Source organism: Struthio camelus, chromosome 2 (assembly GCF_040807025.1).
Source record: "Struthio camelus isolate bStrCam1 chromosome 2, bStrCam1.hap1, whole genome shotgun sequence".
NCBI lineage: Eukaryota > Metazoa > Chordata > Aves > Struthioniformes > Struthionidae > Struthio > Struthio camelus.
The window spans coordinates 127042391-127064874 of record NC_090943.1 but is presented as its reverse complement, the minus strand read 5'-3'; the positions used below and the strand labels follow the sequence as shown (position 1 = coordinate 127064874).

The following is a 22484-nucleotide window of genomic DNA, read 5'->3' as shown; positions in this document are numbered from 1 at the left end:
TTTTGGGCATTATTGCTTCTCAGTTGCTCTAATACTTCCAGTTTAGACTCTGCTTTATAATCATGTTCACAGAGAGCAAAAACTCTTCACTCTAGCGATGCTGCCAATTTTCATTGAGCTTCCTGGTCTACTGTCCTGTTTGGGAGTCTCAAAGAAAACAAAACTATAGAAGCGTATTGAGAAAAAAATGAGATTGAGAGAGAGATTGATAAAGAGGTTGATAGCAAAATCACAATACTCCAATCCTGAATATAAATCAAGACTATAACCCACAAAAGAAGAACAAAAGGCACTCTTGTAGTAATTTGATGGAAGAACTATTTTAGTAGGAGAGTAATCATTCTTGTCTGTAGTCCTCAATTAGCGTTAATTGTAAGAAAAAGCTTATTATGAATATTTAAATTGTAAAGTCCCCCTGCACCAGCATATCCACATTCCCAGAAGCTAGCTTTATTGCAAAATGTATTAATTAAAATGCCACTTTGGGAAACCCTTCCTTATCCAATGTTCATTATTAACATAAAAGACAGTGAATAGGGTTCGATTTTTTTAATAAAGATTTTAGTCATTGTGACAAGGATCCAAAGGGTGAAGAAGAGCATTTGAAATGTTAATGAAATTCTGATCATTTTTACAGGACTTAGTTCTTTTATGACACGTATGCCCCAAATGAAGGATTTGCACAGATTTGCAAAGATCTAAGACAATGTATTGTCAATCACTGGATTCCAGGGGTTACACATTTTAAAGTGACTAATGAGTTTGAGTGCTTCAGTTTGGAGGTTTCTATACTGAGATATAAAGTAGGCTGCATTTATTCCACAGCTCATACTGGCCTGTCTGAACTCTTCGTAAGACTTGTAGCCTACTTCCTTCAGCCTTCCTTTCCTGAGATGACTGTAGGCCATATGAACTGGTTTAAGGGCTGAAATCCTATTCTCATTGCACATTATTAAGCATATCCTGTGATCAGTCATTTCAGATGATCAAAATCCAGGTATCTCTACCACAAGAGATTAAATAGGGCTTTGCACATAGGAACTGACTAGAGTTCCTTGTGAGACCAATCATGTACTGCTCCATGAGCATCATCTCCAGGGAAAGAGACATCATGTATCAGTAACATACCTGGAACCTCTGCAGATGGTCCTCTATGTCTTCTACAAGAGGCCTTGACACACACTGGCAGAAAAATTTGGTATTACTGCTTCCCTGCACTTTGAAATTCAGGGCCCTCTCAAACCATAGACCAAAATTTCAAATCTCTTGTAATTTTTGAAAATGGTGGCATATGCAGCCAAAGATTCAAACTAAGGTGTAATTTCTATCTATGTCCATAAAAGGAAGGGAAGACGGGACTTCACAATTATCACAAACTATATGCCCACTCATAACTTATCCTTGTGGACAGGCCCCTCTTTTCTACCAACAGCAATTAAGAAAGTGTCTCATTACAAGTCTGCTGAAAGAAATCTGAGTCTTTCTGGAAACTCAGTCTGAATCTAACGTGGCACTGCTACACTCCTGCTTCATAAGTGAGCTTACTGCAAAAAATAAACATTTTCACCTCTCTTTTTGGAAGAAAGGAATTTGGTCATGGATAGTTGTATCTATTTTGGCGTTTACACTTATATTTCCTTTCTTCAATTAGGTGTGAGTGAGGAAGATGTGGCTTTCGCCTTTAGGGCCATATTTACCAGATCCTTCCTAGAAGCCTCTGAACAGAGGGTGTGCAGAATGTATTATTCTTCAGAGGTCAAAATTCCTATTATGTTGCCTATTCAAAGTAATTCATATGGAAAAGGAGCTAAACACATACAGGGTGCCTACATAGCAAACGCAACCTAAGATCCATAAGTAGATATGTTCCCAGCAGAGGTGAAGAACTCCAAGTGATACAGTAAGATCTCCTCTCTTGGAGAGTTTAGAATTCTGATCACATATGAGATAGGAACTAATGTGGAATGCGTGCAGATGAAGGGTACCATGATGATTATGGAAATGGTGAGAATAGTTTATGAGGGTAGTCTGAAAGAGCTTTAATTAGTTTAGGCTGGCAAACCAAGCACTAAAACAGCATGTATGCTAATTGTCAAAAATAGATCAATAGATTGTCAAAGAGATAAACACAGAGGGAAAATATTTAAGTCAGAAATCAGTGTTGGCATAAGAATAAATGGTGCAAACCAGCAATTTATAAATATAGCACAAAATTTGGTAAAAAATCCTAAATATTATAGGAATATGGTTGTAGAACACACTTACATTTACCCCAGTGGGTCCGAAGCAAAATAATACAGGCTTTGGGTTTTTCCAGTATGGAGCTAAGATAAATCCTGGCTAAACTAACACATAAAAAAGAAGCATACAAGAGGTGGAAGAGGAGACAGGTGACCCAGGAGGAAGATAGAGGCATGGTCTGATTATGCAGGGATGGGGTTAGAAATGCCAAAGCCCACCTGGAGCCCATCTGGTGAGAGAGGTAAGCGGCAACAAGAAAGGCATCTCTAAGTATGCAAGCAGCAAAAGGAAGGCGAGGGGGAATGTGGGTCCGCAGCTAAAAGGGGAAGGGGCCCTGGTGAAGGACGTGAAAAAGACCAAGGTACCAATGCTTTCTACACTTTAGTCTTTACTGGTAAGATTGGTCTTCAGGAATCCCAACTCCCTGAGAGCAGAGGGGTAGTCTGGAGCAATGAATGCTTACCCTTGGTAGAGGAGGAGCAGGTTAGGGAACATTTACACAAACTGGACATGTCCCTGGGACCTGATGGAATGCGCCCATGAGTGCTGAGGGAGCTTGCCAATGTCATTGATAGGTCACTCTCAATTATCCTTGAAAGGTCATGTTGATTGTCAGAGGTTCTTGAGAACTGGAAAGAAACATATGTCACTCAATCTTCAAGAAGAGCAAGGAGGATCCTAGAAACTACAGGCCAGTAAGCCTCACCTCAGTCCCTAGGAAGGTGATGAAGCAACTAATGCCATTTCCAAATACACAAAGGACAAGAAGGTGATTGGGAGTAATCAGCATGAATTTAAAAAGGGGAAATCATGCTTACTCAACCTGATAGCCTTCCAAGATAAGATGACTGGCTTGGTGAGTGAGGAGACAGCAGTGGATGTTGATTACCTTGAATTTAGTAGGACTTTTGACACTATCTCCCATAACATCCTCATTGACAAGCTGATGAAGTACAGGCTAGATAGATAGGTGATCAGTGAGGTGGACTGGAAACTAGCTGAACTGCCAAGGTCAGAGGGTTGTGATCAGTGGCACAAAGTCCAACTGGAGGCCGGTCACCAGTGGTATCCTCCCGGGGTTGTTGCTGGGTCCAGTACTGTTTAATATCTTCATTAATGGCCTGGATGATGGGACAAATGTACCCTCAGCAAGTCTGCAAATAATGCAAAACCAGGAGGAGTGGCTGATACACCAGATGGTTGCACCATCAGAGAGACCTCAACAGCTTCTCAATCTCAACCTCTGAAGAGATGGGCAGAGAGGAACCTCATGAAGTTCAGCAAAGGGAAGTGTGAAAGCCTGCACCTGGGAAGGAATAACCCCACGTACCAGGACAGGCTGTGGGCCAATCAGGTGGAGAGCAACTTTGCAGACAAGGACCTGGGGTCCGTGTGAACAACACGTTGAACGTGCACCAGCACAGTGCCCTTGCAGCAAAGGCTATGGTATCTTGGGGTACATTAGGAAGAGCGTTGTTAGCAGGTTGAGGGAGGTGATCCTTCCCCTCCACTCAGCCCTGGGGAGGCCGCATCTGGAGTACTGGGTCCAGTTCTGGGCTCCCCAGTTCAAGAGAGACATGGAGCTTCTGGAGCAAGTTCAGAGAAGGGCTACTAGGATGATTAAGGAACTGGAGCATCTCTCATACAAGAAAAAGCTGAGGGAGCTGGGCCTGTTCAACCTGGAGAAGAGAAGACTGAGAGGTGATCTGATCAATGTGTATAAGTATCTGAAGGGAAGGTGTCAAGAGGATGGGGCCAGACTCTTCTCAGTGGTGCCTAGTGATAGAACAAGTGTCATGGAAGGTTTAGTCTAGGGGAAAAGTTAGGAAAATGCGTTTTATAGACAATTGGCATAAGGTGTCAATCACCCTATCCTTTCTGTGACCTCAGTTAGCCCACGGAAATCTTCCCCTGCCATAATTTAAAATCATTGGTAGAGGGCTAACACGGGCTTTAAAAGTCCACATCTGTCACTCAAGCAGGAATCCCATATCTGTCACTCAAGCAGGAATGTTTCAGAAGGAAGGTGGGTCTGCACAGTAGGCTGCACACAGATCCGCATTATACTTAGGGATTGAAAACAGACCAATAAGAGCAGAGGTCCAGACAAATTCCACCAACTGTCAAACAATAGTTGCCTGCAGGCCCAAAGTAGGATGTGTATACAAGGGGAACATGCCTGAACAGCAGGGGCTTCTCTGTGATGGCGATGGCTGGGGAGAGCAGAAAAACAGCTGAATCCACCGAAGTCCAGTGACTCAAGCAGAAGAAGCCTCGGCAACCTTTGTGAAGGCTTGGAGACGCCAGGTAGCCTTTCTCAAGGCCTTCCCCTGGGGAAGATCTCCTCTCCAGCAGGCTGCAGGACAGACAGCACCGCTGTGCCGCCTGACCTGGGACGCTGGGTCAGGCAGCTAGGGATCCCCCCCACCACCACTACCATCAGGCGGACGCATGAGTATACCCGCCCCAAGAGTGCGAAGGGGTGCATACTAGTGTGCGCCCTGCCTATTAGTAATGGAGGTGGCACACCGGCTCGAGTGTGGCCTGCTGTCCTCGGGGGCACGCAGGGCGGCGGCACACCATGCCCGGTGCAGCATGCCTAGGAACCCTCAGGCTTGAAGCAGTGCCCCTCGCTCCGGGCGCGACCTGCTTGTCCCTTCCCCTCCCCACACCTCCCAGCATAACCACCAGGCACCTTTCCCTTACATCATCAGTCGGCAACATCATACCCGGGAGTGAACCAGTTGGAGCTCGTGTATACACATATATGTACTTGCAAATATCGTAACCAGTTCTGTTGCATGTTACATGTGGAGTTTGAATGTATAGTTGTTGATTAATTAACTGTATATTATTATTATTGTTGTTGTTATTGCTAGTTCTCAACTGCTATTACTACTGGTGACACATATTAAACTTTGTTATTTGTTCTGAGCTGTTATTTGTGAACCCATTCACAAGTGACAGGGACACCTATACTGCCACCCCAAACTTTTCCTGTAGCATGGAGGGCTGTGGGGACCAAAGTGTCAAGATGCTCCGTGGTTGGCTCAGCTGCCAACCGTGACAGCAAGAGGCAATAGGCACAAACTGAAACACAGGAAAATGAACACGTGAAAAAAATGTTTTACTGTGAGGGTGACTGAGCACTGGAACAGGCTGCCTAGAGAAGTTGTGGAGTCTTCATCCTTGGAAGAACTCAAAACCCAACTGGGCACGATCCTGGGCAATGTGCTTTAGGTGACCCTGCTTGAGCAGGGGGTTGGACTAAATAATTTCCAGAGGCCCCTCTCAAATATTCCGTGATTCTGTGAAAAAATTGTGAAGGCACTCATGGAGCATGGTGGCTATGATAACAGAGGATCTGAAGCTGATCTAGCAGGTTCTTTCCAGGCGTCTGTTCTCTGCAGGACACAGCAATAAAAGACAGCTACTTTCCAGCATCAGGAATCTTTTAAGATATGCTGTCCATTTGCATGGTTACACAATGAATGTTCATACACCTAACCACGAGAGCCTGAAGAATCTTTTATCTTTGCAGTAGAATGACCGCTTGCCCATTATTTTTATGAGCCAGCTTTTAATTCTTTCACTACTCAGATGAATAATTGGATGGCTAAGTCAAATCAATGACATCTTTGCTGAGCAATGTATCTGTTCCCAGTACATGATTCAGTCTGCAGAAATCTAGGGTAGGATTCGGCTAATCTAATGAAGGTGTCTACTATTTAGTTGCCAACATCTGAGCAAGTTACCTCACACTAATGAAGATTCACTTTGTCATTAGTGGAGAATTAGTCAATAAGTTAGGCAGAGCTTAGATTGTGATTCATCTGAAACAGGCCTTGCGTTTGATTAGATGAATTGTGCCTTGCATTCTATGGACTATATTAACTACAGAGACAGATCTCTTGGCTATAATGGGAGCCTAGATGGCTAGCTCAGATGTAAACTGGGTTTATCTCTTGCCTTAGTTCTTAAATAAAAATAAACACAAAGTTCAAAGAAAAGCGACCAACCAAACCAAACAAGACAGTCCTCTAATATTGTCCAAACCCTCCACTAAATTGCAAACATGAAATAAAAATTATGTTTGTGTCTCATTATAGAGAATTTGTCTCCTGCAACATGAAATTATCCTAGGCTGCTGTTTGTGCATTTGCAGTCAGGTAAGGCAGTATCCTGCAAGGAAGTGAACTTCTGATATGCTGCCCTAATGATTAAGTAAACAGCAAATGCTTGCAAGCTATGGGTTCGTTTAAATTTTAGGACAAAGACTTACTGGATAATCTGCAAAGGCTAGGACTCTGAGACATGGTGCCAAGCTAGTTCCTTCTGACACAGCCTGTAATTTTATAGGCAGAAGCTTTGTAGATCAAAGGCAAATTTCACATGTATTTTCACAGTAGTTCAAAATACGTAGAAGAATTGTGGCTAGACTTATCCTGTATGTTCAAACTTTCGGTCTCAAAGGATGACTTTAAGCATATATTATAATACATTACCATGGCTTAAATGCCGGTTGTTTGTCATGCAGTATCTTGCATCTATTTATCCAGTGGTAAGAGAATGCAGAGAAAACAAGACAACGTGCTCATAATCTCATATTGCATTTAGGTTTTTATGGATTTTGCTTTGTTTGAGTTACGTTTTCCTAGATGCACTGTAATTGTGATAATAACTGTGCCTTTATGGACATGTAAACCTATGTCATCCAGTTTTTCTAGAATAAGCAGAGAAATTATTTGCATTTTTTTGGAAAGATAGTAGTAATTTCTTTAAGATTGACTGTAGCTTATACAGAAGAATTTTCGGTAGTTGCTCGTGACAGATTGTCACAGGAAAGACAAAGGATGTCAAAACCAATTCCGCAATCAGATCTTTAAAGATCTTTAAATGTTTTCCCTCTACTACTTCAGATTGTTTAGCTATAACTTCTAATTTTTTTGAGGATGATGAAGCTGTACTGTTGAAAAGTATTTTCACTGGCTGAATGGTATTTAATTTTTCTTCTAAATGCAAAAAATTGATGGTATGGTTTTAAAATAAAAACTGTGATCGTGTGTGAGCTGACATGACTGAAAGCACTAATTAGAAGTTTCAGTCAGAAACTCATGGCAAATTTTCTCATCAGAAATACAATTCTAAACCAAAAATGTGGCAACGCTGAAAAAAAGCAGAAAGGGAAAACACTCCATGGTGATATAGAAGTATGTGACTTTGCATATGGCTTGGTTCTTTTTTAACAAAAAGAAAAGTTGGTCTCTGGAAATCAGATGCATTAATAAAAGCTTTACTTAAAGGCTGGAGTAGCCTATCATATTAGGAATATTTTGCTGTAGAATTGGGTAGTTTTCATGTGCATACTGGAAGGCCTTTTGCATCAAGAAATGCTCTCATACTCTATTTTCAAATTAATTCTCTTAATTGGTACAAAGCTGTACAATGTATTATATCCACTCCTACCGCAAACATAGCTTTGGAAGTAATATTTGCTTGTAAAAGAAGCTTGGACACGTTTCAGAAATGCTGAGGCTCAAGTTAATGCAGCATGCCTCATACATATGAAGACATGTATGAATTAAAGAACAAAAATATACTGAAATGTATTATAACTGGAAATAAGTACCACTTTCAATAGCAAACGGAAGTATACAATAACCTTTGGAGGCGGTAGACATGCATTCGACTGATGAACAGTATCATGCTGGGTAAAGAGCATTTGCAAAAATGTCCTTTAGACTTTTTTTTTCCTTGATTTTTCATGGTCCTTGGTTTTCATGCAAGCAAGGGGCTTGCATCCCAAGGCCGTGCTTCACTCCCTGCCGCGCTTCTTTTTGCCTGACCTAGGCAGCGTACTTCCGGCACCATCTCAGCTCTGCCCACCAGGGAATGACTGCTTCGGTGCTATTTCCACAGTGCAGCTTTTTCTTCCCCACTTTTTATTTTATTCCTTTTTCATTTACAAGTGCTGTTCTTAGAAGAAAAAGACGGTGACTGTAGCAAAATCGCAACGTATGGACTATGTATCATACGCAAGAATAGACTAGAATTTGGGCTAAGAATGGCCTTGCTTTCTTGGCCTCTATTTTCAGGCTTGACACTTCCCAAACGCCGTCTTCCATGAGTAGAAACCATATACGCCCCAACCTCCGAGGCTGTGTAGCCTTCCCTGCTCCCCGGAGGGCCCCGATCCCCCCGTGACTGCAACCCGCCGGCGGGGCAGGCGGCCAGGGCCGCAGCAGCACCTGCGGTCCCCTCTACTTGGCCTCTCCAGCAGGGCTTGAAATGGCCTCTTAGTGCCCCCTCTCCGCCGGCCTTCGGCGAAGGCGCCCGCAACGGGCGGCACCCACCCACGGGGGGCCGAGGTGGGGCGGGGGACAGCAGCCGGGCCAGCAGCGCAGGGCGGCCCGGGAGGGGAGCGGCAGAGGTGAGACGGAGACGCTGCCGGCAACGGCGGGAAAAGCGAGAGCGGCGGCGAGGAGCCGCCTGCAGGGTGCCCGCGGCGGGGTGGGGGGGGGAAGGCCCGGCGCGCCTGAGGGGCGGGCGGGCTCGGGAGGGGAGCGGTGGCGGCGGCGGGGGGCGGTGGCCGGGCCCGCGCCGCCCCGCCCCGCCCGCGCCACCCAAGCCAATGGGAGCGGCGGATGTTAGCGGGCCGGGAGGTGGTGGCGTTGCCACAGCAGCGGCGGGGCAGGAGCGGCGGCTGCGGTCGGGGTGCGCCATGGAGGGGCTGGAAGGTGAGGGGCAGCGGCGGCTCGCCGAGGGGGGGCCCTTCCCTTCCCTCCCCGCCTTGCCAGGGGGAGCCGGTGCGGCGGGGGGCGAGCGACAGGGACGAGCCGAGCCGCGCCGGGCCTTTGTGTTGCGCCGGGCCGGGGCGTGTTTCGGGGCGGCAGCGGGGAGGAGGGTGTCTGGCGGGGAGCCGGGACGTGGCGCCTAGAGGTGCGGCCCGGGCGCCCCCTGTCCTTCTCGGGGCCCCCTCGGCTGCCCGCGCAGCCTGGCTTCGCTCCCCGGCTGGGAGCGCGGGGCTGAGGGGGCCCGCGGCGGCCACCAGCGGAGCGAGGCGGGTGTGCGCGGAGCGCGGGGGAGGCAGCGCCGTGCGCGGGCGGCCGGCCCGGCCCGGCGGGGCTTTGTCTCGTCTGCCGCTCGCACAGAAAAAGCTGTCGGGCTGATAGCGGTTCAAGCCGTGGTGCCCGTGCTCCGGGGTGTGCTGCCCGCAGTGCGGGGTGGCTTTGCCTAGTCTCTCTCTCTCTCTCTCTCTCTTTTTTTTTTTTTTTTTTGGAAACCAGAGGATTAAGCTCGATTCTGTGATACGCTTGTAATTCCAGGGAAATGCCGAAGACTAGGTATTTGTTTACTGATAGATTTTTTTTTGCAAGTTTAACCTGTGCTAGTTGGAATAAGGAAGATCTTGCCCTCCAAGGTATCTGTCATGGCATGGATACTGATTTGGAATATGTGAAACCATTGTTTGCTATCTGAACATCCCAGTCGGCCTGTCGTTACTGTATTTCACAAGTTACTTTAACAGTATTACTAAGGAAACAATACAAACCTGTTTTGAGTAACTATTACTACTAGATGGTCATCAAGTCTTACATGTTCTGCCTCACTGTAGATAACTGAGTCCTTAAATAGGCATGAGGGTTAGCTAGCCTTTGTTCTTTATCCCCTCTAGCACAGCCTTAGAGAACAGAAGTAATTCTCATTAAATACTTGTGTTTTATCTTTAATAGATTTTTACAGTCATCAGACTCTGTTCTTCTTATGCCTCATGTGCATCAACACTCTGTAAATATGGAGAACATGATTGGGCATTAAAATGCCCAAGAGCGTCTCTATTATTTGAGTTACCTAAGCTGCCACTGAATTATAATGTCTTTTAAATTTGAAAGATAGCATCCAGTGGTTTATCAGTTAATGCTTTTTGGCACTTTGTCATGGCAGTGCTGTGACAATCCTGTGTCCCCTATCCAGATGCTTGCTGTAATTTTGAGTCAGCTATGTGGCTGTCTGCAACTAGGACTGCATATCATATGCAGTTCATCTGTCAGTTGATTTGGCTGTGAGCTAACATAGTGAGGCCAGCTTTGCCAGGTGTGTCATACAGGCTCTAATATCTTCATAACAGAGGGTGGGCAGATCCACAGATTTCAGCAGAAGCCTGAAAAACTCTTATTCTTGCAGTAGATTTTGTCCAACTTTGCTGGTGTGCAAGTCTTCTGGAGATGGTTTACGTTCTGTTTATGTCATAGTAGGTATTGGGAGTGAGAGGATGAACTACCAAATTATAGAGTCAAATCTCATGTTTACTGTATGAGCCTTTTTTGGACAGTACTTTCAAAAGCTAGAGTTTACTAAAGCTTTTTTATTTTCCATGACGTGGGATTTTTCTTTATAAACAGTCAAAATTCATTTGAAAACAGCACAGATAGTAAGCCATTTTCAAAAACTTGATATATCCTTTTCTTTGGGACATGCTTTATTACACATTGATGTCTGACATTCTTCAACGTTACAGTTCTTGAAACTGAAGAATGTGTCATTTGGCTTGTTCAGGGGTCATTTCATGCTGTGTGTATTTTTTTTTTAAACTTTAAACAAATTGCCATCATACAACATGTTTTTTGTTTCAAAGTATATATACCAGTGTTGCTTGAGCTACTGCATAGGTAGGTAAACAGGGCTTTTATTTACAGCTTTAAGCTGTCTCTTTTGACATGCATTAGATTAGGTTCAGATGAGATATGCATAGAAAGGTGGCCCCAGGAGGAGGAAAAGGCAGGCAAAAACAACAACAGTAATGAATTACTTCATTAGGTGTCATGCTTTTTCCAGCTGTTGCTGCACTGACAACTCAAAAGAATGTTGCTGGTTGCCATTTTAGATCAAATGGAGAACTGCAGGCACAACTGCACAGTCATTCCCATGCAACCCAAAAGCATGGGCTACTGTGTCCTCCCCGCCTCCTCCCTCTCTTGGCTTAGCTTTTAGCAAAATCAATTCCCAGAGCTGATATATACAGCTAGTCATGGCAGGAGCATGCACGAGGGTTATGGTTAGGATAGAGGACAGGACTTCATCGTTTGGCAGCAGCCTGCTGGTGTGCTAATGTGGCTGTGGAAGTGTCTCTCTGGCTCAGGACTCCTGACCTGGACTCTCCACCTTTGGAAGATGTTGCTTCACTTTTCTGAAGCTTAGCATCACTGATGCAAGATTGGTTTTATTCCTATTTACTTAAGCATAATTTTAGTAAGAAATAGCTGTACCCAGTTTATCATGATTCTTTTCACAGTGTGGAGAGTTGTATGTGTATTGGCTGGTTCTTGGAGCTGCATTAGTGACGTTGGAATAGAGTTTCTTGTGTTGTAATTTTCTCTCTCACTATGTGCAGGTTTAAAGGTTCAGTGAACTGGTGAAGTAGGTCTGTGTTGCTTCTTAAATTAACTTTTTTTTTTTCCTGGAAGTCTGTTGCTTCCTTCTACTAGTATATCAATATTGCTATCTTGATACTGAAAGGCAAATTTAGAACTCCTTCCTTTAAAAGGAATCAGTGTACACATGTTATTACAAGTGAAAAATTTGATATGTATTTTAAAAAATAAACCTGAAGTTGCTAGCCCAGCATTTGTTACTTTGCAGCCTGTACAGTGTTTAGTTCTCTTTCAATTTTCATTTAATCTGCAGGTGAAAATACTTGCAATAAAGGCCTATCTGTGTTTTTAAATGAGCTATTGACTTTGAATGTGCTAATCCTTAAGGTGAGTTTAGAACCTCTTCCTGAACAGTCCGTGTCATAAATCCGTGGACTATTTTTGATGTATTATGTGCTTGTCTCTTTCACTGCTGGATGGCAAGAAAAAAGCTGTCACATTCGCCTATTTGTTGCTGTTTTTCTTGAAGGAGATGGAGGAGGGGATCCAAGCACTGAATTCCTGACTTCGTTTAAGGCACAACAGTCCAATGGCGATCTGTGATCAGCTTCTCTCCAGTCTGGTGCTTTTTATGGGAGGATGCCTGGCAACAGCTGTTTAAGCTGACCGAATGCGTCTTGTCACGCTTGTCCTCAGCCCATCCCACAGGCCCGGTCTGCTGCTGCCGCCTCCAGAGTAAAGGGGAAAGTGGCAGCTGCACCCTCGGATGAAAACCCAGCTCTCTGGGGCAGGCAGAGGCAGCACTTACCCAACCCTGTGGTTCTGCCTCAGCCTGCGCCCTTTGTGCTAGCAGCTGGGGCAGGCTGGCTGTTGTTGGGAAGGGATAGGTTGCTGCTTGCTCAGGAAAGAGCCTGCAGCGCAGTCTCAAACCCAGAGCTTTCGCTTGCAGTTGCCAAGGAGGGACTGCTGTGATTAAGCATATAGACTCTGAGCAGTGTGGGTGTGCCCTTGAGGTCTCTTAGGAGTAAGACGTGCTGTGTAGCATCTTCTCTGTAGAGAGAGCTGCACTGTCATGGTGTTTGTTTCTGGACTCTGCCCTGACCCTGAATGTGTGAGACACTCTGCTCCCCCCACCTCCCCAAAAAAGGTGCAAACTTTCTAGTTTGGGACTTTTATGTTAGTAGTGTGTGACTGGTGCATGCAAGTACACGTGCTGGCTTTACACAGAATTTTGAATGAGCCATTGCATTCTCTCTCTCTCTCTCTCTCTAGTATGAGAAATTATTTCTGTTTTCAAAAAAAAAAAAATTAATGTAAGCCTTTTCCTTTGATGTTCATCTTTGTTTTGCCTGACTGGATGTGTGCAGCAGCTTCCCTAGTTCCTAGTTTGGCAGCCATTTTCTTAAGTCCTGTTTAGGAGAGCCCCAGCCCTTTAATAACATTTCAGTTTTTTATCTAATCCATCCAACAGCAGGAAGGATTAACTTTGCAGTACTGCTTTTAAATCAACATGTTGGAAGCTATTAAAGATAATATTAACTTTGCATTCCTAATGTTTTCTTTTTAAGAACTTGTTTCTTTCTGATAGCTGTTAAAATAGTGAGAAATACAGCCTTTCATCAAAATGTTTGTTTTGCTGGGCATACTTGCAGCTCTGTTAAGTAGTCTAATTTTTACATCTTAATACATTGAATTATAGTGAGCGATGTATTTATCTTTTCCAATGCAATTATATTTTTATTTGTGATTAATGTTGATGTTTTGGGGGAAGAAATTAAAATTAAATGTTTTACTTGAAAAATTCTGACAACTGAATTCAGGCTGGTATGTCAGGGGGAAGTACAGTTTCAGAATATATTTCATTTTTAAAGGAAAAGAAGTAATAATACATTTAGACAGGAATTCAAATGTTTCAGGTTATTGTTTCTTCATCTTAGAACGAACAGATTTTATCCCTTCTGAATTTTTTTTAACAGAATTTTACAGCCTTTTTAAATTGAACTGCAGGAACTAGATCAATGTAGTCACTGAATTCCATTGGTTAAATTGGAAAAAGTGGAAAGAAGAACGTATCTTACCTGCACACGTGTATGATGTGGCTATTATCAAAAGCTGTTGTGGCATTTCAGTAAAATCCGCTGCAAGGAGTGCGTCCAACAGTTTGTTGACTTGATTTTTTTTTTTTTTCTTAAGACAGTGTTATAAAAATGTTAAGGAATCAGTGTATTATAAATTAAATTTATTAGCAAAATTATTTTTAATGCATTATTTTACTTTATCGTTAGCCAGGTAAACTTCTGATAGGTGGACAGACTTAAGAGTGAGAGTGCTCTATCCAATTATATTTGAATAGTAGAGTGTTTAAGTCCAGGAACTGTTTTGGGGGTAGCTGGTGCAAAGCTGTCTTGGAACAAGATTAATGTAAAAAAGTGGTCTTCATTTGACTACCTACCTACAGTCATCCTGGTGCTTATAGCCTAATACAGGCAAATAGCTTATGAGGTCAAAATAGAATTCTGTAGCTGTACATAGATTTTGCAGATCCCATCCTTTCTGCTGGCTGTTGATCTTAAAACTCATTAATAAAAGCCCAAATAATGTATCTGAAAGTCAGGTGGGTCAAAAATGCTGCTGCTTATTTGTGTTCAGCTTTGTTGCATTTCCCTGTGCATTACAGGGGGAGCTGTCATATTTTTTTCTAGGAAAACATCACAACTGGCTGTGTCTCTGAAGTGCCTGGACGCTAACATATGCAGCTTGGGGAGCAAATAGGAGGAATTAGAGGTCTGTGTGCAGTTGCAGGGCTATGAACTCATTGAGATCACAGAGAGATGGTGAGATAGTTCACGTGACTGCAGTGCTGCAGTAGATGGGTACAGGCTTTTTAGGAAGGACAGGCTGGGAGGGCAAGCGAGGGGAGTGGCCCTGTATGCGAGAGTGCAGCATGAGTGTATGGAGCTCTGCCTGGGAGTGGGTGAGGAGCCAGGTGATGGCTTATGGGTCAGGATTAGCAGGCAGACCAACGTGGGTGGGTGATGTTATGGTGGGTGTCTGCTCCAGGCCACCTGATCAGGAAGAAGTAGGTGAAACCACCTTCAGGCATCTGGAAGAAGCCTCATATTCAGAGGCCCTGGGCCTCAGAGGGGGCTCTAACCACCCAGAAACCTGCAGGAAGGGCAACACAGCAGGCACAAGCAATCCGGGAGGTTTCTGGAGTGCATTTGTGACAAGTTCCCTACAGAGATGATGGAGGGGCCAAAGAGGGGAAGCTCTGTGCTGTACCTCATACTTGCAACCAAGGAAGGACTGGTCAGGGATATGAAGGCTGAGGGCAGCCTTAGCTGCACTTAGCATGAGATGGAGTTCAGGATCCTGAAAGGAAGGAGCAAGGCAAATAGCAGGATCACAGCCCTGGACTTAAGGAGAGCAAGCTTTGGCTTCTTCAGGGATCTGCTGGAAGCAATCCTTTGAGATACGGTCCCAGAGAGAAGAGGGGCCCTGGAGATGTGGTTCTTTTTTTTTTTTTTTTTTTTTTTTTTTTTTTTTTTTTAAGGGTAGGTAGTGTGACATTGATATGTTTTAATACAAAAAGTTATGCTTTGTGTGAGGAAAGACAGACAGTTAAAGGGGAGTACAAGATGATGCAAATTGTGCATGTGCTGCAGGTGCGGCCATTCTTGACTAAATGCAATTTATTTCTCAGACACAAAAAACCTTATTCGCAGGATCTTCTTCCAGGGTGTCCCTTCTCAACTGGTGAGGCTTTCCCTTGATACATTATTTTCTTGAAAATAATACAGAACTCAAGTTCATCAGATTCATATTCAATACTATAACAATGAATTTGACAAATGTAATGCACTTGCATTGTCAGTCTGAGGAGTTGATATGAAAACATACAGAGGTTCTATGAAAGTCTAGCTTAAGCATTTCAGCTTGAAGGAATTGAAGGTATGCTGCTTTTTGTTATCTTTTGGAAGCAGAATTGACAGCTTTATACAAGATTAGACTGCATTGTCAATACAGAAGTAGAAAAGAATTCATAAATCTTTGCTTTAAAACTAGGGGTGGATAGATAAAAGTAGATTTGTTTGCTATTTGTTATACAATTGTGAATAATCTAATTGCATAACAGTTTTGAAGCATGTGGAAGGTTGAATGCTAAGAGAAAGAGAGCTTACTACTTGATTCTCTCTTGCTTTCTCTAACTCTTCTGCAACCTAGTGCGTGGCATATCCAGACTAGAAAGGATTGCTGTGGTGAGGTAAATCATGTACATCATGCAGTTATCAAACAGACTCTAGCAAAGTGTTGACAGTATTTTCTGTTGTTAGTATGATATATTTGTCTGACTTTCATTTGCATTTCAGTATTTATGGTAGCAAAATAATGAAAACTTGCAAAGCTAGCAACCCTGTTTTTTCTGTCATCATTGATATCCTTTTTTCATACTCTTGTATTTTCATAATTTTTGTTATTTAATGCTCTTTCAAATTGATGTACTAAACTTTTCAAATAAATATTATTTGTCATCAGTCTTTTCAGTGGTGAATGTTATTAGTTATGGTGTTGACTTAAAAAATATATATATATATAACCCAGTCAGCTCTGATTGGTGGGCATATGTTGGAGAATGACAGTTCCCAAGAGACTATGGTGCTGTGACTTGATGGTATAAATACCAACTAAGGTGAGGAGTATGGGGACTAAAATGTTTTTTTCCGTAAGTGAAGCATATGGAACTCTTAATGAGTGAAAAATCATTTGCTTTTTTTTTTGGAGATGGGAGGGGAATTACGCTGAAAGCAGTAAATAGCAATTTGCAGGAGAACAGTCTGGCAAATGCTCTCCAGCTAATACTTTCAAGGGTTGTAGTTTACCTGTTGGTTTCAAGTAGGTAATTTCAAAACTGGAAGTCACGGGAGAGTGTTTCTGTAAGCTTGAATGTGTTAAGGCTTAATGATTCTTATTATCGCAGTTGTCTGGCCAAAGTCATTTAGTACTGTCATTGCTGCTGATAAACAAAAGGTTTTGAAGGGCAGTCAAACAAATGTCACAATGTGACAAACTGCTGTTATTAAGATTTAATACTGCTTTTATTTTTGAGGTGCTGTGCTGCTTTGAAGCATTTTCTACCTTATATCTAGATTCATATGCATGCTGGTGTACGCAAAGTCCTCCAAAAGAGAAAACTGTAACACAATTTCAAGTAACAGCAGTTCAGGAATACCACTTTTACTCCCTCTGGGTGTGCAGTCTATTTGTACAACTGTTTGATTTGTAAACATAGCAGCAAGAACTAGCAGCATGCCTTCTGGCTCTGTCAAATCAAACACGGATGTGTTGATGAGTCTGCACATTGTACCATGAAAGATAATTCTGAGAATTGACACCTCACACTTTCCACTATGAATTAGTTGATCTATTTGAATGTGAGGGAGAGAATTCCCCTAGCTATTTAAGGCTCAAAGGCATCTAAACCCATCTATAATGAGGTTTTTACATCTCTCAGATGTAGCACCTATGCTGTCAGACTTTGAGGTCCGCTCAAACTTTACATCAAACCTGCAACTTCAAGAACAGAAAGAAAGCATGGGTAATTGGTTTGTGACCGTACGCGAAAGGAATGTGTGCAGTAACTTAGCCACATGTAGGTAGAAAATAAAATCGGAAGATTGTTGTAATCTGAAAGTATCTGGAAGAGGCAAAGACAGACTAGAAAAACAGATGATGAAAGAGTCTGTTGCTATTTTTGCCTGAGAATATCCTAACTGGGAATTTTATTAGCCAGCAGTAAAACAATCTAATTGTTTAATTCAGACAACCAGCATCTTACTAGGTTGAAGTCGGTTTATTTTCACTTAAGACTTAGTATGAGCCAGACAGTAGGAGAAAAGGGCGCAGAGCTGCTCTGTGTTATAGATGTGGCATTGCTTCAGCTGAAATATTTCTACTACCTTTGGTATTCGCATACGCAATTTGAACGAACTTTCCTGCTCTTCTCCCTGGGTGTATATAGATTAAATAACAGTAATTATGTCCTTTTCTAAGATAACTAAATTAATTCATGTTTAATATAGGCATGTAAGCTGCTGGTGACTAGTGATGTTAAAGATGGTAAAAAGAAAAAGAAATGTAGCAGTTGGATATTGAGTTTTCTGTGGTTGTATAACCAAAATAGTGCGATCTCTGCTAGGCTTGAAGAAAGCTGAAGTAAAATTTAGGAACTGATTTGACACGGTCTTACTACCAACTTCTATTATCAGACTTGCTTGCCAGGCAAATTCCTTCTCGTATTTGTTGGTATGAATCTTCCCTGTTTTTTTTCTTCCCCATCACCACCCTTACAGCCTAATAAAGGCTATTCCCCATCTTCCTATTGCATATTTCTCCTTTCCTTACACTATGTTATTCTTTTCCCCTTCACTTCTTACTCTGTCTTTTTCTTGTGGTTGCGTTTGAGTTCTGATTTCCCTCGTGCTTTCCTCTCATCAACCTGAAGTGAAGGTCAACAGTGAAGGTCAACAAGGCCATTGTGGAGTGTCTTTTCTTGCGCTGATGGGTGTTTTTTCCCCTCTGTGATGGAGAGTAGCAGTGACAGGAGAGATCTCCAACTTATGGCAGTGAAGCTGACTGGAGAAATCCCTAGCTGATCTGCAGCATTGTATTGTGTGCTCTGGTCAACCCAGAGGAAGTATGAAGCCCTGGAGGAGTTACCTAGCACGTCTTAACAAACTTTGGTGGCTTGTGTAAATTATTATTTTTTAAGGCTTTGTCCACATCATCTGCTAAGTTTTGAGTTGGTGCTTTAGAGATAAACCTTGCTGAAGTTCTTTAAGTCAATACAACCTATTTCTGTTAATTTTTGATCAGGAACAAAATAAGTCAGTCTGTGCTGGCTTCTTACTAAGATATCTCCAAATTTCTAACTGCAAGGTCTTACTTTTGTTTGCTTTTCTTTAACTTTGTCAGACTAAAATCACTTGGAATAATATTTGTCCCTTCTGATTGATTTTTCTAGTATTTTTATGGAGTACTATGCCAAAAATGATTCAGTAATTTCTAAGGAAAAAGTTGTCCTTTTTATTGCTGTAATTAAACTAGGTTTTGACGTTACTACCAAGAATGTGGAAAAAGTATTCCCTCCCCCCCCCCCCTTTTTTTGTGTATGCATTTGTGTCCCTGGTTATTTATATAGCTTTTGCATAACAGGTATGCTGACAGACTACGTTATTTAAAAAGGCATTTGTGTATTGTAACTTTTCTTGTTCCCTTTTCACTCTCACAGTTTTATTCCCACTTTTTATTTTAAAATTGCCAGATTTCATGTTGATGATGTTGTTAACCCTGCTCTGTGGGAAGGCTGTTGGGTTGTTGAACAGAAAAGTTACTGTTTGATGGATTTTTTTTTCTTCTTTAAAGGAAGAATAAATTCGGAGGAACGACTTAAGAAATTGAAGGGACTAGCGTGCACATCTAAGCGTGCACTGTAGATCTCCTGGTTTTAATGAAACCAGGAACTATAATTTTTTTAAAAATGTATTTTGAGGTTTTTTTTTTTTTTTTGAGGTAGTGATTTGTGTTATGGGGGAGGGAGTATTGGCAGCAGACATAGCTCTTGGCAAATGTGATTGAGTGCCTGCCAGCAACCGAGGAGGGTTAGGAATGCTGGAAGGAAATCCAGCTCTGTAACTATAGCTGCAGTGAGTGCTAGTTGGCATTCGTTGTACATTGGTATGTTGTATGTAAATACTTGTAGGTCAGTTGAGCATCTGTCAAATCTACTGTTTTGCTTTGTTTTTTAATGGTGAATTTAAGCACCAGTTTGAGTACAGTGAATAGAATAATATGGTGGAAAACAGCTATTCTTAATTTACTAATGCAAATATTGGAGAGAGTTATAAGATCAAAGCTTTCATTGAGAGAATACTATGCATCTGATCTTTGACGATTGTTAATTATAATTTATTTCAGCTAACGTCTTAGAAAAGGGATGGGGAGGAAGACATAAGTGGTTTTATTTCCATGAAATGCTACTCTCACTTTTTGGCAACTTCTGCAAAGCTGAGAATTGTGCTAGAATAATGTGATAGAATAAAGTTGAGCTCTTTAACAGGAGTGAGTTTTTTTACGATGTGTGTTAGAATTATTAAGAGTCAAGAATTCTGAATCACAGAATGGCTGAGGTTGGAAGGGACCTCTGGAGATCATCTAGTCCAACCCCCCTGCTCAGGTAGGGTCCTCTAGAGCGTATTTCCCAGGATCACATCCAGACGGGTTTTGAATATCTCCAGCGAAGGAGACTCCACAACCTCACTGGGCAACCTGTTGCAGTGCTCTGTCACCCTCACAGCAAAGAAGTTTTTCCTCAGGTTCAGATGGAACTGCCTGTGGTTCAGTTTGTGCCTGTTGCCTTTGTCCTGTCACTGGGCACCACAGAGAAGAGACTGGCCTCATCTTCTTGATGCCTCCCCCCCCCCCCTTCAGACACTTGCACACATTGATGAGATCGCCTCTCAGCCTTCTCTTCTCCATGCTAAACAGGCCCGGCTTCCTCAGCCTTTCCTCATAGGAGAGATGCTCCAGTCCCCTCATCATCTTTGTAGCCCTCCTTTGTAGCCCTCTGCTGGACTCTCTCCAGTAGTGCCATGTCTCTCTTGGACTGGGGAGCCCAAAATTGGACACAGTACTGCAGCTGTGGCCTCCCCAGGGCTGAGTGGAGGGGGAAGATCACCTCCCTCCACCTGCTGGCAACACTCTGCCTAATACACCCCAGTATCCCATTGGCCTTCTTGGCCACAAAGGCACACTGGTGGCTCATGGTCAACTTGTTGTCCACCAGGACTCCCAGGTCCTTCTCTGCAGAGCCGCTTTCCAGCAGGTCAACCCCCAACCTGTCCTGGTGCATGGGGTTATTCCTGCCTAGGTGCAGGACCCTGCCCTTGCCTTTGTGGAACTTCAGGAGGTTCCTCTCTGCCCATCTCTCCAGCCTGTCCAGGTTCCTCTGAATGGCAGCACAGTCTTCTGGTGTGTCAGCCTCTCCCCCCAGTTTAGTATCATCAGCAAACTTGCTGAGGGTGCACTCTGTGCCTTCCTCCAGGTCATTGATGAATATATTGAACAAGACTGGACCCAGGACTGACCCCTGGGGGAGCCCGCTAGCTACAGGCCTCCAACAAGACTGTGCCATTCACCACAACCCTCTGAGCTCTGCCATCCAGCCAGTTCTCAATCCACCTCACTGTCCACTCGTCTAGCCCACACTTCCTGAGCTTACCTAGGAGGATGTGGTAGAAGAGAGTGTCAAAAGCCTTGCTGAAGCCTTGCTGAAGAATTAAGGAAAGAAACAAAAAATGAGTCTGTGCATACCTTATGTTTCTGAGGAGAGAACAGAGCAAAGCCTTTACAGGCTTAGCTGCCTCATGTTCTGAAAAATGGTGAGGGCAGGTTCCAGACATGTAAAGTCTATTTGACCAGACCGTCGTTGCTAATGAGTACAGTTATGCTCAGGCTTGAGAATTTTTTTTTTTTTTTAAAAAGGGGGGGGATTTTTTTTTTCAGAAATGATTGCTTAAAATAGAGATTGAAAAAAATACCATTAATAATAAAAAGTAAGTTCCTGGTAAGTGTTGGTCTAAACACAAATTTTGTTTTTTCTTATGTTCTTGCATGTGAATTATCTGCAATATTTTCTGTCTTACCTCCTTTTTGCTTACTTGTAAGTGCATATAAACACGTTTAGATTCCAAAGAGGCTTAATCATCACATAAGTGTTATAACTCAAGATTACTGCCAGTACAGTCCTGTTATGCTATGAGAAGGCTGTATTTATGTTTATATGAAAATAATATAAATTAATGAAAAAATGGTACTTAAAGAGGCTGGATTTTAAAGTGCAGAATGCTTTTTGTATGCTTTGTGATTTTTAAAATAGGTTGTGCTCTATTAGTATATTAATACATTACTTATAAATATTTACATGCTGCTGATATATTTCATTTAATTGAAAAAGGCTGAAATTGATTTCCGTATAGTTGTGCTAGAAATCTTACTTGATTTTAATCTTACTGTTGGTAAAGAACATATGCAGCTGGAACCATGACTGCTTGAATCTCCATTTGTTTGCCTTGAAACACTTTGTTTAAATTTTCCATATTCTTTAGGGTTAGTCCTGCTGCTAATGGACAAGTATGTATATTTAGGTAAAAAAAATTATTTTCTGCTGAAAAACTGGGAACAAAAACTGATGAATATTATTGTAGAACTCTTCCTGTGTTCAGAACTTCTTTAATTTCAGCCACTAGTGTGCAAAAAGTACAAGTTGATTCAAAATAGTTGCTCTAACACCACAGAGGGGGAGCTGTATTGTCTGCAAATGTCAGACTGAGTACAGAGGAAGAAACTCAAAAGTCTCAAACTTGCTGCAAACTTGCTGCCTCTTTACTCAGGTGTATAACTACATACAAATATTCCTGTAGCTCTAGTACGGTAATAAATGCAATAGATGACTGTTAGTGGGAAACCTTGTGTTGATCCATGCCTTGAGTCCATTGCATAATGCACATTATATGAATATACGTTGTTTGCATGGACTTAGATGCTTTGATTTGTTAGTCTCTTATCTAGTTTTATGAATCTGTTGTTTGCAGGGGTATACTATTGTATATACATTTATGATTACCAATGCCTGAATAGCAACAGCAGAGATGCTTGTGTAAACTGACAGGGCTAATATGTATAAAATAGTTTAAAAATTACGAATTTTTCTTTCTAAGATAAACTGGAGTAACTCAACTTAATAGAGTTAAATAAGTCACATCCCATCACTTATTTTTTACTATAATGAGGAATTTTCTTCCAGACACCTGAACA

At 42.4% G+C, this 22484-nt stretch overlaps 1 protein-coding gene across 2 annotated transcripts in view; it reads left to right on the top strand.

The window, feature by feature from the left end:
- Nucleotides 1-8868: 8868 nt before the first annotated feature.
- Nucleotides 8869-22484, top strand: part of ZC2HC1A (zinc finger C2HC-type containing 1A) — a 37037-nt gene continuing 23421 nt past the window's right edge. Inside the window, exon 1 of one of the 2 annotated variants that reach the window (XM_068932467.1) lies at nucleotides 8869-8978. In XM_068932467.1, the coding sequence (XP_068788568.1) occupies nucleotides 8873-8978 (106 nt within the window). In that variant the 5' untranslated portion in view covers nucleotides 8869-8872. The remainder of the gene's footprint in view (nucleotides 8979-22484) is intronic. The other variant, XM_068932466.1, reaches the window with a different exon arrangement.